The sequence below is a fragment of the Lygodium microphyllum genome, chromosome 27 (assembly GCF_053477565.2).
Source record: "Lygodium microphyllum isolate KBCC chromosome 27, Lygodium_microphyllum_v1.1.10, whole genome shotgun sequence".
Lineage (NCBI taxonomy): Eukaryota > Viridiplantae > Streptophyta > Polypodiopsida > Schizaeales > Lygodiaceae > Lygodium > Lygodium microphyllum.
Window position 1 is genome coordinate 26,176,758 of NC_141161.1, and position 15,224 is coordinate 26,191,981.

The 15,224-nt window shown below is 41.8% G+C and overlaps 1 protein-coding gene across 7 annotated transcripts in view; it reads right to left on the reverse strand.

Annotated features, from left to right (window-relative positions):
- Positions 1-14,041, reverse strand: part of LOC148012151 (S-adenosyl-L-methionine-dependent methyltransferases superfamily protein) — a 183,476-nt gene extending 169,435 nt beyond the window's left edge. For all 7 annotated transcript variants that reach the window (XR_015689115.1, XM_087669523.1, XM_087669522.1 and 4 more), the window contains exons 1-2: positions 13,944-14,041; positions 13,545-13,867 (exon numbers count right to left, since the gene is read on the reverse strand). Coding sequence is in view for 6 of the 7 variants with exons in the window: in XM_087669523.1 (XP_087525649.1) it covers positions 13,545-13,867; positions 13,944-13,997 (377 nt within the window). In the remaining variant the exon portion in view is untranslated. The remainder of the gene's footprint in view (positions 1-13,544; positions 13,868-13,943) is intronic.
- Positions 14,042-15,224: the final 1,183 nt, after the last annotated feature.

A 15,224-nucleotide genomic window follows, 5' to 3' on the forward strand; every position in this document is an offset into this window, starting at 1 on the left:
TGTTTTCCATACATGCAATCATTATAAAAATTGATACTCGAGCCTTTTACATTAAATCTCCCTAAAGAAGAGAACCTGAAGGTCTTTCTGGCTCATATAGCCAAGTCTTTTGTTCCAAAGTTCCATTTATGAATTAACTTCAGCCACAGCCAAAAACTTGCCAAGTAATGCTTTACAATGCAAATAGTACAAAGTCCCCTTTTTGCTACCTTTAACAATCAACATAGAGCCCTTGTGAACCTTCCAAGATCCACCACCAAAGGTAGTAAAATATTTTCTTGCATCAAGCTGCCCAACTGACAATAGACTTTTCTTTATGCCAGGTACGTATTTGACATCTTGCAAAATCAGCTCTTGGGCGTTTTCAACGGCCAAGTGAATGGTACCTACACCCTCTATCTCACATGCATAGTTGTTGCCCAAGTAAACCTTGCCTAGGCAACCTGCAGTGTATTCCGAAAAAGACTCCAAAGAGAGAGTAACATGAAAAGTGACACCGCTATCCACTATCCATGATTGGGACAGCCCATCATGAGCTGAAAGTAAAGCATCAATTACCTCCTTTTTTATGATGTGCATATCACCTGCTCCTGCTGTCATGCGGACATGTATTTTTGAAACCTCACTTAACATGTGGATTAATTTTTAATACATGATTAAGTAAATGATGCACATGTGAGGTGCAACTCCGGTTAAAGTAAATTTACCAACCCGAGACCTGAAAAAATCATGGGATGTCAAAGGCAAAAGTTGCTATAAGTTATCCCACACATGTACTTGGTGGTATCTGGTACCAATTGTTGGCCTAGGTCATCCATTTGGCCATAAGTGTCAGTTGGTGACACTAGAGAAGTGGCGTTTAATGGTACCTAACGCCAATCTGATGATCAAAGATGGCGCAGAGATACTTGGAAATGAAAGTTGCCTAGCCAATTTAATTATTGGTCTGTCAAATTATTTTTCACGGCACCGAAATAATTGTTAGATTAATTATCAGTATTTTAAGGCTGAAAATTAATATTTAATTATGAAAATTGCTAGAAAAACCATTTGGAAAGGCTACCACTTTGTAAAAAATGCCCATGCAAGACTCAAAAACGTCTTTAGAGGCTGGAGAGAGGCATTTCTATAAATTTAGCCTGCAAGAGAGAGGGAGGAGAGGCTGCTAGTCTGATTTGCAGCCATTGGAGGACCTTCTGAGACAGCTAGGGGCAAAAGAGGACCAAGCAACAACAGGAGACAGCATCTACAAGCTGTTGAGGCAGGGCAACAGTAGTAAATGACAGACTTTCTTCAGTTCTTTGCATCTACATGCTGTTGTGGCAAGGCAGCAGCTTCACTTGACTGATTTTCGGTCATTTTTCGCGACAAAACTCTGAATTTTCTCTCTCTACAGCTTTCCTCTCGTCTCCCAACCATTTCACAGCCTTCCTACGAAGATCTCAGCATTCGGACCTTGGAGGCTGAGAAATTGCAAATTTCTCTACTGTAAATCCTATTTTACAGTAGAAATTAGGGTTTAGCAGTAGCCTTGGGAAGCGTGCCAAAAATTGGAAGCTCTAAAACTTGGATTCAACAACGCTGAAGGTGAATTTCAGCTGAATTTAGGTGGAGGACTAGCCAGCCATTGAATTTGGGGCATTTCCATCACCTATGAAGTAGGTGAAAGCCAATTGAGTGCCCAAATCAAGAGGCAAAATAGATTAAAGACTTGCTAGTCACTTTGGACAGCAAGGGGAGTTGAAATACCAAAAGGGATTGGGAAAATCCCATTGTAAGACAATTTTTTCTTCAATAAAGCTAAAGAAATACCAAAAGGGGCGCCAATTTTGGGGCCACACGGGTGTGCATTGTCCAAGATTAGTAGGTAAATTTGTATTTTCAGATTTGTATTTATTGTTTACTGCTATATTTAAGTTGTAATCAGGGATTTACCACCCTATCCGAGGAGGAAGGCTGGTTTCATGGTTCCATTGCCAGGATATCACTCAATCTCTTTATTTGGTGGACCCGAGGCGCCTGATTGCAAGCCAAAGCTTTGTGCTAGTGCTGATTTTTACTCTCAGCCGAGAAATTACAGCAATATGTCTTCATACAGTGAGATGGACTCAAGCAGTGATGATGCCTCTCAGTATGAACGTTCACATGGAAATGAAGGAAATGCAATGCCTAACCTTGGACAAGGCTCAGACCATGGACAGCAAGCTGAAAACGTTATTGTTGGGGCAAGTTGCACGACCTTAAGGGCATAAGGAGGCTGATGACCAGTAAAGTGAAGAGGAATTTGATGACCAATTCAAGAATCAGATGAGGACAGCAACAAATCTCTTTGTTGAATTGCCAAAGGATCCTCACTTTACCCGATTTTTGAATGCTCCAAAGAAGGACAACAAAGGCAAGAAGAAGAAGACGTCCTCTACACCTTCAGGACAGCAAGATGCACCAAAGAGAATGCCAAGCCCTTCATTTAAAGCTCCCAAAGATACTAATGAAATAAAACAGTTGGTACCTATGGGGCAAGGAATGCAAATGCAAGGCCATCACGGAAGTGCCAATCCAATGGATCTTGGACAGCCATGTGTACATGCTACGATGGGCCAGCCAGGATATTTTGGTGGAAGCACGATTTTTCATGCTATGGTTGGACAAGGACCGCATGCGGGAATGTATGGCACAAATCCCTATGATATGCAGCAACCAATGCATGGAGTGCAAGGCCCAATGTATTCGGGTATGGCTGGAAATATGCAAAACACTATGTATGGCAGCATTGGCTTGATGCCTGGGGCACAAAGTAGCATGTTTGGTATTGCATTTGCATCCCCGAATGCTTATGGGGCTCAAGGAATGAATGTTGGTCATGCAAATGCTCCGTTTCACATTAGTTTTGATGTAAATTCAGCAAATGCACCCTTTTTGCAGCAACTAGTGTATGACAACTTGACATCCAAAGAGGCAACAAAAGACAATGATGAGGGTGGAAAAGGAGTGAAGTTTGAGTCCTTCAATGGTGTACAAGATAGGTTGAAAGCTTTGACTTTCATTCAACAGTTTGATACAGCCTATTCAGGGGAAAACTTCACGGAGTCCTCAAAGATTCAAAAGATAGCCACTTTCTTGAAAGGAAACGCATTACAGTAGTGGTCCATTCTTTTGATGCAAGGTAGAGCACCATCAACGTGGATACAATTCAAGCAAATGTTTGCATCAAATTGGTTGACAAGTACCTTTGAGGTGGACATCATGACAGCTTGGAATAAGCTAGATACTAAGGAATGTAAGAATTTGGAGCAATATAATAAGAAGTTTTGGGATGCAATGCTGCCTAATACTTCTTATCGCCCCGTACCCCTTCATGAGCAAGTGGAAAAATATGTTTGTGGGCTGTCCAAAGGAATCAGGGATTTTTGTATTAAATACACCGTGTCTAGCATGTCTCAGCTTATAGAGACTGCTGCTACAGCCGATGCTTTGCTGCATGGGAAGGATTTGGGCTTCCTAGAGAGTGGGGAGAAGCCGAATAAAAAGTTGTTTAAGGCTGAGAAAAGAGGCAGATCTGAATATCAGCCTGAAAAGAGGCCAAAACAACAAAGAAAGGGCTCGAAAAATTGGCACAGCGTAGGCAATTGATGGCTGCAAATAAATGTTTTATTTGTGAATAGAAGGGTCACATTGCAAGGGACTGTCCCAATAGGTACCAAGCTGGAAAATAAGAAAATCAAGGAGATTCTAAAGGAAAGAAGCCTAAAGCATCAGTGGGATTGGTGCCCAATGTTGTTAGTGATCAACCCAATGATGATACTACTGAGTTGTGCAGAGCATGGGGGAAAATTAGGGATCAACATGCATTGATTTTCTTTGATAATGGTGCACGAGCCAACTTCATCTCTGTTGACATGGCCGCCCGTCTAGGCATCAAAGAGGATGAGATGGGACCCATGGGGGAAGTTGGAATGGCATGTAAAGGCCATGTAGAACCTGTCACACCGCTCATTGGAAAGCTTCGGTTAACATACAAGGATATGTGGACAGCAAAGAGTTCTTCATTGCTCCACTTGAGGGGGTTGTGATGTATTGCTTGGTATGCCGTGGTGTCACCGTATGCGTGCAGTGATTGATTCTCGTGCAAAAAAGATCACTATTCAGCCTAAGAGAAAGGTACTCACACTTGATGTAAAGTTGAAAGGTGAATCTGTCCCTGTTATATCTGCAGCTGCCATTTCTAAAGTAATGAAAAATCATCTTTCAACGTACTTGGTTTTTACTAAGATAAAGATGATAGTGAGAATGTTGGGAACATGTCTAAGTTAGAGAAGGATCGCATGTCATTTTTGAAAATGTATGTTGATTGCTTCTCTCAGTCACTTCCACGGCAGCTACCACCTGAAAGGCCAGAAGATCATGGCATAGATCTTATCCCTGGAAGTAGCCCACCTAATAAGCCACCCTACAGAGTCAGTGCAACCCAACAGGAGTAGATTATGACTCAGGTAAATGAGATGTTAGAAAAATGGTTGATTCAGCCCAGATCATCTCCTTTTTGTTCTCCAGTGCTTTTGGTGCAGAAAAATGATGGTTCATGGCGTATGTATGGTTCATGGCGTATGTGCATTGATTATCGTGCTTTGAACAAAATCACAATAAAGAATCGCTTTCCGATTCCTCAAATCGATGATGTTATGGATAGATTGCAAGGGGCAACTATATTTAGCCGTATAGATTTGAAAAGTGGGTATCGTCAAATACGCATTAGACGAGAAGATGTACCTTTTGTTCTCCAGTGCTTTTGGTGCAGAAAAATGATGGTTCATGGCGTATGTATGGTTCATGGCGTATGTGCATTGATTATCGTGCTTTGAACAAAATCACAATAAAGAATCGCTTTCCGATTCCTCAAATCGATGATGTTATGGATAGATTGCAAGGGGCAACTATATTTAGCCGTATAGATTTGAAAAGTGGGTATCGTCAAATACGCATTAGACGAGAAGATGTACCTAAGACAACTTTTAGAATATCTTTTGGATTTGTATGAATTTCTTGTTATGCCTTTTGGACTTACGAATGCTCCTGCCACTTTTAATCGGATGATGGATCGTATCTTTAGGCCACATAGAGGATTTGTGGGAACTTTCAATGATGACATAATTGTCTATTCAAAGAATGAGGCAAAGTATAGAAAACACTTGGATATGGTGTTCAATGAACTGCGTGACCATAGATTGGTTATCAATGACAAGAAAAGTGAATTTTTCTTGCATAAAATCCACTTTTTGGGGCATATTGTATCGGCTGATGGTATTCGCATGGACTCGGCAAAGCAATACGATCATAGCCACCATTTGAGGAATGTGCATGAGATCCGCAGCTTCTTGGGTTTATGTTCTTACTACATGAAGTATGTAAGCGGATTTGCCGAAATTGCATCTCCATCGCATGCCTTGCAGAAGAAGGATGTGCCATTTAGATGGACAGCAGTGGAAATTTCAGCATTTGAAAAGTTGAAGAAAAAGATGACTTTAGATCCTATGCTTGTGTTGCCTGATCTAAGGAAGTCATTCATAGTTCAATGTGATGCATATGGTAACAGCATTGGGGCTGTTCTCATGCAGAATGGCCGAGTTGTGACTTATGAGAGCCGAATTCTCCACAGTGCAGAAAAGAATTTGCAGATCTATGAGAAATAGCTCTTGGCTATAATTCATGCACTGTCTATGTGGAAACATTATTTGTTGGGGGCTGATTTTACAGTGCAGACAGACCATCAAACTTTGAGATACTTTTTGACGCAGACAAAGTTGTCAGAGAAGCATATGAGATGGGCAAATTTTCTCTCTATGTTTCATTTTTAGATTGTACATATTGATGGTAAAAAGAATGTTGTGGCTAATGCACTATCACGTAAGCCACAAATTTCAGCTATTAGCATGGTTTATCAAACTGAGTTGGAAGCCATGAAAGAGCAATATATTGTTGATTCGGACTTTGCTAATGTTTATGATCAGTTTTGCAATGCCCAAAGGCATGAACACTTTGTGCTAAGAGATGGATTTCTGATTATGCATGGATGACTATGTGTCACAAAGCAGTTAAGACCTAGAGTTATCACTGAAAGTCATGTTCCTCCATATGCACGACACAGAGGTATTGATGCCACGGTCAAGGCAGTGGAGCATTTCTTTTATTGGCCAGCTTTGAGGCATGATGTAGAACAGTTTGTTAAGACACGCATCGTATGCCAGAAGGTAAAGCACGATAGGCAAAAGTTGCCGGGTTTATTGCAGCCCTTGCCTATTCCAAATAGGCCTTGGCAGAGCATTGCAATGGACTTTATTTTTTAGCTTCCTAAGACACCTATAGGGAATGATGGGATATGGACTATCATTTACAAGTTTAGCAAACAGGCACATTTCATTCCGGTGAGGAAGAAAATAAAGGCTGATCATATGGCACGATAATTTTTGCAGCACATCTTTAAATATCATGGTATGCCAAAGTCAATCATTAGTGATCGAGACCCCCGCATGACCAGTTTATTTTGAAAGGGCTTGTTTGAGAATATGGATACCACATTGAAATTCTCATCATCCTTCCATACATAGACAGATGGTCAGTTTGAGGAAGCAAATTCCACAGTGTTAGATCTTTTGAGGTGCTATGTTCTAGACCACAAGACACAGTGGGAGTAGTATTTGCCCTTGGTTGAGTTTGCTTACAACAACACAATGCATAGTTCTACGGGCAAAGCTCCATTTGAGGTGGTAGAGGGCAAAGCTCCATTTGAGGAAAGAAAGGTCAAAGGTAAAGTTTTCAAGAGATACTTGGTGAAATTTCAGAATTATTCACCAATAGATATGAAATGGATGGAAGAGAATGACTTGGCAGACCATCCTCAGTTGTTGCAGCTTTACCTAGATGCCTTTCAGTTAGAGCCGGCTTTAGTTCGTGCTCTGTCAGATTCAGTAGAGCAAGGGTTCGAAGTATTGCCTGATGCTCAAGGGGGAGATAGCACTTCCCCTCCTCCAGTTATGAACAGCTCTTGTATGTAGTAGATCTCGGATGTATTTAGCATGCATCCAAGGTACTGCGCTGACAGTATGTTTGCCATGAGATTACTACTTAGTGTACTAGTCACTATGAGATGTATGCAAATGAGTATGAGTTTCACCCGGGCACTAAAACTATACTTTTCCATCAGCTTATGATCAATTTAGCATAAATTTTGTCTCGATTTTGAGAAAAAAATTCTAATTAGTTTCAGCTCAATTTTTTATCAACTTGAGAACCGTTTGTGGTCACTTTTTGGATCAGTTGTGCATCAGTTTTTGCACTGATTGCTGGTCAATTTTTGCAATGAGTTTATGATCAGTTTGGGGTCACATTTGCAGCAGTTTGTGATCAGTTCTCAGATCAGCAGGTGATCAGATTATACTCAGTTTTCAATGGTTTACATCTAGTTCCATGAACAACAGCATATGTTATGATGGCACTGATGGTTTAGCCATGGTTTATGCTTGGTTTTCACTATACTATGGTTTGGTTTTGCCAGATGAGTTGAGCTCATGAGAAATGGACATGTCACATGATAATCTGGCAATGTTTTTGAGATTCTTTGTGAGTCTTATGTTATGTTATGTTAGCTGGTAATTTTCAGCATATGTTGGGCATATGGAATGGTTGAACAGCAGTGCACAATGTTGTGTTGACTATGATGCCCTATGGAAATTCCAATGTGGTACTTTGCTTTTGATGCATTTGGCAATGCAATCGAGGACCATTGCAAGGATTTCAAGGGGAAAGGTTGTCATGAGGACATGTATTTTTGAAACCTCACTTAACATGTGGATTAATTTTTAATCACATGATTAAGTAAATGATACACATGTGAGGTGCAATTGGGGTTAAAGTAAATTTACGAGCCTGAGACCGAAGACACGGGAAGAACTTGTAATATACTTACTTTGGTAAGCCTTACAGAGGAGCTCTCTACCCGTTACGTCGCAAGCTGCCTCCCCCCCCCCTCATTCCACCTGATCACGCCCATCATAGCTCGACCTCACCATCATCAACACCCGATTCGCCAACTCGCCCCCACCCCCACGCTGGTTCCCCCTCGCCCCCAACGGTTTGCGATTGTGCCCCCTCCGTCCCGACATTTCACCTCCTCCCCGACATTTCAACCTGCCCCGTTGTCTTTCCTCTCCGCCCTGACATTTCACCCTATCCGCCCCGACATTTCGCCTCCCCCCCCCCCCCCCGACATTTCACCTCCGCCCCGCCATTTCGCCCTGCCCCGTTGTCTTTCTCCTCCGCTCTGTCATTTCGCCCTGCCCTGCTCTATCATTTCGCCTTGTCCCGCCCCGACATCTCGCCCAATCCCAATCCAAAGGATTCAGCCCTATCTTTCCCGCTCCAATAGATTCGGACATTCCCTTGCCAGGGCCCAGCTTCACGACTAGCTTCACTCCACGCTGCGCATCGACACAGCGCAGATTGTGGAGGCAGTTCTAATGGGCCAAGGAATCTTCATGGTTCTGCTTAGTTCAGCAAACGTGGCTTACGAGTTACTTGCCAGCTCACCATATGCGTCCACGAAAGGGGTCATATACATGGTCCCTTGGTATAGTGGCTTTACTATGGAGGCATTTGCACTCCACAACGAGTTTCTGCGGCACCCGGTCACCCTTCTTTTCCCCGGCCTGGCGATAGAGTATTGCCGGTTGGTGAAAGATTTTGGTCGGCTCTTTGGCATTGTCCTTCCCGCGTCTTTCACGGATGCAGTGACAGCAACAGGAGTCCCAAAGGTACGGGTGGTAGTGAAAGAGGTCAAGAATATCCCATAGCTCCTAGAGATTAAGGCAAGCGGACACTCCTTTAGCCAGCAGGTCATTGTGACTATGCAACCAGGGCAATGCCTTTCGCTGCCACGACTTTGGGCATCAGGCAGCAAAGTGTGCACGCATTTTGGAGCCAAGGAGGCTCCACAGGCAGGCCCATAAGTGGACACCCGCGGCTTCACACGAGTCCAAAGACGACAAAGAGGGAGACGGCAGGGGGAGCAGCCCCTTATGCCCAACCTTGTCAGCAAGGAGCAAGGGGGCGAGCAACGCCCCCACGGCAAAGCACTCCACAGACCCCCCCCCCCCCCGCCTGTCCCACCCGACAGGACCGCAGCCCCCCACATCCACCACCCGCGCCACGGACTACCTCACCTGAGATCCCACAATCCCCACACCTTACCCCCCCCCCACACCCCATGACCCCTCCCCCCCCACTGACCCTGGCCCAAAGCCCCCCCTTGCCATGGCCACCAGCCCCCCCCAACACCCGTCATGCACCTCCGTCCATCCCACCATCCCTCGATCTTCTTCCCCCCCACCACCTCCCCTATCGAGCACCCCCCTTGATCCGCACCCGATTCAGGTGATCCCCCCCAGACCCACCTCCCCCCCTTCCACAGGAGGTGATCAGCAATGGCTGAAAACTTCAATTTTTCCAATAACTTTGATCAAATCTTAGTTTTTATTCAAGGATAATGAATGCTTGGGTCATTTATCATAAAAGAGCTGCTCAGTAGACCAAACTTTACCTAAGGGCCTACTTTGTAACTTAGATGAGCTACTTACTAGGGTAGACTTTGAATCTAATCAATTCTAAAGTGTATACTTTTAATTTAATGAAACCTTCATATTGCACCTTGTTCCTTTTGCCATGTTCTTATACCATAGCCTGTATACTTATCCACTACATGCCCCCAGTGTCAAATCCTTCATTGCCGATGTATTGGTCACCATGGTAAGAGCTAGAGATACCAAGATTAGAGATCATTATATTTAAATCATGAAGTCCATTTCTCATTCTAGACACGATCACAATCTAAGTGTTGATAGACTGTATCTCAATGTCTAAGTAGTGTATGCAATGTTTGTATTTAAGTCCCATGTACCAGGCAACCTTGGCAACTTTTGATATTATGAAATTTGTACTTTTCTATATACTCAAAAAAGATTAGCATGGATCCTTTAGAGTATTTTTACAATGTGCAACAAGAAAAGTCATAACTAGTTCTTGAAAGAGAAAACTAGAGAAGGGCAAGCTGCAAATAAATAATCACAATAAATTATTTGAAGTTCTAAAATCAAGAAATCTTACAATAATTTAATAATCTAGTCTACTTTTTTCAAGTACATGGAGGTGTTTATCTTTTCAGAGAAAAGTGAAACCTCTATTAACACACCTCAGAACAAAGTGTCCCAAGGCAAAAAACCAATTATAAAGCAGCCTTGTAAGCAACTTCCATATCAAGAATTATATAACAAGGGGAGGTATATTAGAAAGCTTGAGTGAATAGCCAATCAGGAGGTCTATAATGCCAAATCATGTGGGTCTGGAAGAGAAAAAAAGTGCCAGAAACCCATGTCTTGAGAAAAGCATCGCTCCTCTTCCTCGTAGTCTTCGAGCTGCCATGTGTTCTCTCCCATCTCCCACAAAAAGCATGCACAGTCTCTATCTAAATCCTAGAGAGAGTCTCTGCAATAGATATGTCCAAAAAAACAATAGCTACATCTGGCAATCCATATGTACCAAGCAATAATGCTACCTATGAGCTCCCATCTGCAACAATGTCTCCGAGTCCATACAATCTATGAGCCTTGCTACATCTGGCTACCCATATGTACCAAGCAATAATGCTACCTATGAGCTCCCATTTGCGACAATGTCTCTAAGTCCATACTGTGTATCCATACCCACAAGTTGGGCCTCTGTCACAATGACCCATGCAACTATCCCCTACGTAGCAATCATAAAATGTATAGAGCCATGAAACACCATCCTAAGGGCTCTCCTCCAGACCTCTTAAGCCCATGGGTTATCCTTTAAGCAATACCTATGAGTCTCCTCATGCTCCCACATCTAGCACAAGAAATAGATTCTCTAACATAGCTAAGCCATGTACCAACCACTCAACTCCTGTGTGCTAGTAACCAAGAAAAAGAGTGAAATCTTTATTGGCCTACGTACCTCGAGGTGTTATTAAAACAAGGATTAGTGGATCGGTAGATGAGAGGACATTGTGCACAATGTGAGAAAGAGATAGAGACAATGTGGAAAGTAGAGTGAACTACAGTTGTTGATTTCATTACTAGTAGTTGTATACATATATGGTACATTAAATGAGGTAGCTGAGCTTCTATTCTCAATATCTGAGATATTTACAAAGAGGATAACCATGGGGTCCTTTTGTCCACATGTCTGCCTATCCTTATCTTATCCAAACTTTGATGCTAACATCCCCCCTCAAAAGGATTCCATAGGAGATTTAACTAAATACAACTGCAAAGAAAAAAAAATAAGAGAGTACCACTGAAGATCATGATTTATATCCATCTAGAATATTTTCCTCTCCTCTCCCTCTCAAAGCATACAAAGGATTTGCATTGCAATTTTGTGCTTCAAGTGGGGAACTGATTTGGTGAGGAAATCAGCAGCATTATCACAAGATGGTACATAGTCAAGGGTGATCTGGGAATTTTCTACTAATTCGCGTACAAAATAATATCTCATATCAATATAGTAGAGTTTGAGACTTAATTTAGGGCCTTGAATCACAAAGATACATGCTTTGTTGTCGATAAAGATGGGAATTTGTTGAGACTGATATCCAAAGCTGATATCCTCCAAGAGTTTCTTAAGGTAAATAACTTCTTGGAGAAAAAAGCTCCACTCAAATGGTACCATAGCCTTGAGCTTACTGGATGTGGTTGCCCATAGTAACACTGAGTGGAGTGGACATTTCTATGAAATTGACCAACCATTCTTTATAAAAAGTCATATGATGAGTAGCTCCAGAGTCTACGAACTAAGTATATTCTTCTTTGGAGCTTGAATGAGGTATTTGGACACTTATGGCTAGGTTAATGATAGTTTCTGGTTGATCTTCTGTGTCATAATTTTCAATGCTAACAAAATGAGCTTGCCCCTTGGAGTGATGTTTGTTGAATCTATACCAACAATCCTTGTCTATATAACCTTGTCGTTTGCAAACATTACATATGAGATGATAGTCAGGATTTCTTGAGATGCATAAGGATTGAAATGACTGATGAGAATTGGGCTTGTAATGAGGATTACCAAGGATTCCTTTGAAGTTAGACCGAGGAGAAAACTTGGGCTTTTGGTGAAGGGAGTGAGCTCTTTTATGAAGATGTTTTGGCTTGTAGGCAGTTACAGCTAGGGCTTTGGAATCTTGAGTAGAAGAAGTGAAAAGAGTATCTCTCATGGCTTACTCTTGCTTGATTCTATTGATCAAAGGTTAAAGCTTGAGTTTATTAGTGGGGATTTAAGTGGTAATAAAAGCTCTCCAAAATAGAGGTAAAGAGGAGATGAGAAACATAGCTTGTAGTTTTCTAGAGATGACTAAACCAAATATTATGGTTTCATCCAGGGATTATTGATGTTCTGAGAACTTAGTGGTAGACTGATATTTATGCATAGTTGCAGTGGATAGTTTTCTGAACATGGTCATTTGATAAACAATATCTCTGTGTTCATAAGTATTGTTGAAGAAATCCCAAATACCTTTGTAGTGGGTATTGTTCTTACTAGTTATACTTGTCGATCTCCACAATGGACAAGTATCTCTTTGCACCCAATCTTCCTTGTCTGATCCTTCTTGTTCAGGGCAATTTCCCTTGTCATTGTTAATATTCCAGATGTTGGCTTGAGATAGGTAGAGTTCCATCCTTAGCTTCTAGACTTAATAGTTATTGCTATTGAGTTTGTCGATCTTGATATGTCAGTTGTAAGAGGTAGTGGTATTGACAAGAGCATTGGAAGAATGAGAGCAAAGGAGCATTAATGATTTGTGATTTTGAGAAAGATTTGATAAGCTAGAGAAGTAGGACCCGTGAATCTAATACCACGTAGTGAAAAGCTGGGATTAGAGCATTAGTAAATGAGCACACATTGTGTACAATGTGAGAAAAAGATAGAGACAATGTAAAAAGTAGAGTGACCTGCAATTGGTATATACATGGTACATTAAATGAGGTAGATGAGTTTCTACTCTAAGTATCTGAGATAATTACAAAGAGGATAATTATGGAATCCTTTTACCCACATGTTTGCTTATCCTTATATTATCCAAACTTTTAACCTATCGGTTATGGCCTTGTCAAAGCCATTAGTGCCATTAAAACTTCCAATGGAGCTTTTGATCTAGAGAGTTCGCATAGGCACAAAGACTAGTGGTTTTCTAGATCTATTGTAGGCGAGGAAGAGATATGACCTCTGTGCAGAACATCAAACGTTAAAGGTTGATCCATGTGTTATATTCAAGAGTGGATTACTTTAGACGCATCCTTACAAGGTATGCGAGGGATCTTTGAAGAAAGTATCTTTCCTCCCTCCGTCCCTTTCATGTGATTCACCTAATCAAGCATTGCCTTTGTATCTTGGTTTCCTGTTTGGCATAGGTCATTCTCGACTAGTAAGAGGATCTTATTTTGAACGAGCTTCGTGCAGTAGTAATGAAAGAATCGTACCCGCATAGCAGCTTAGATACAGCACTGGAATGCTGCTTAGGGATACGAAGAGCCAAGAGCTTGAAAGAGACGTCAAACTTGGATTTGTCGATGAAAACTTCGTCTGCTCGCTTGAATCCCTCTGTTTTAAGGTCCTTATCTGCAAGTCGCATTTGCATAATCTGATGACTATCCATGGCAGAGCCAAATTTCCGTTCAGCCAAGCCCTTCCTCTTGTTCGCAAGAGCGCACGCAAGCTGCGGTGGTATACACGCACATGACGACGAACGAGACAGCTTGTTCGCACGCAGCAGCTCCGAGAAAGACCTCCCCAAACGAGAATCCTGTTCCAGTCACGGCGTCAATCCATGGAAGTTCTTTCCTCAGAGAATGGACTCATCTTCTGTGCTTATGGCCAACCTGAGGTAAATTGATGCTTCGCCAGCCTTGGTAGAAGGAAGTAGAGGTGACCATCACTCGCAATCCTTATTAATACCTACAACTCACGCCCGAGGAGTAGTCACCAACAAGGTTTTTTATAGCATACTAGGCATTCCGCGCGGGCGCGATTTTTGTGGGAGGGGGCGGTTGCTTGACGCGTGGCACCCGCCCCCGCGTTCTCTTTTTTTTGTGGGGGAGGTGGGGGGCTGTCATGTGGCACCCGCCCCCACCTCTCGTTAACTAATAGTATAAACAAAGACCTTTAACTCTAAATCTTGAAGGGATTTTTGAACCAAATTATATATATTTGCCACTTTCATACCTTTTTTAAAAATATAACATTGAAGATTTTTTTTAACCTTGAATTTTTCACAACTCATTTTATATTAAACCTCGTTTTCGAGGAAAACAATGCCAAACTCAAGACATGATCATGTGTCCCAATCTAGAGAATGGTTTCACACAAATAGCAAAACATTTAAAGTTCTCCTACCTATGGTGGCTAAGCAAATTGCTATAGCAAATAGATGTGGTCCAAGTGCCAAGTTCAAGCCCAAGGGAGAAGCACTTCTTTATCCTACTCATATAGAATGCCCTAGATATCTAGCAATATTTTTATTTTTCTTAAACAAAACATAGTTTGAGTCTAATAAAGGTGCATTGTGTGTAAGCACATGTGTACTCTAGGGCTTGCCTATACAAGTAAACATAGAAGTCAGAACACGACACAATGAAAAGTTGAGAGAGAGAGAGAGAGAGAAAATGAATCGTTAGAAAACAAAAAAGTATTAAACCATAGTTTATAGAAAGTTTTTTACATGTTGAATTAGGAGTGCACCTAACAATTGTACAAGCATACCCTTACAATAATGCAAATGAACATTAAGCTGAAATAGTAGTTTTGAACTATTGGTGCACCTAACAATTGTATGAGCATCTAAGTGGACCTTAAATTTGTATGAGCATTTTTTTAAAGGAACTTTATGAGCATAATCTTATAAGCTTTTGCTAATGAATGTGTTCAAATAGGTCATATATATTCCGCTAGTTACACACCAAATGGCAAACACCCACTTTGGAAGTATCAACCAATCAAAATACTATGTTTCAAATTTGGCAGTGGTTCTTCCAATATTGTGAGATTGCTCCAGCATTGTACCCCTGGATATGGGAGGTGGTGCTGGAAGTGATGTGGAGGTTGTGGATGGTGGTGGTGGTGGGAGGTTGTTGGTTGTTGTAGAGGATGGTGGAGATGGCAAC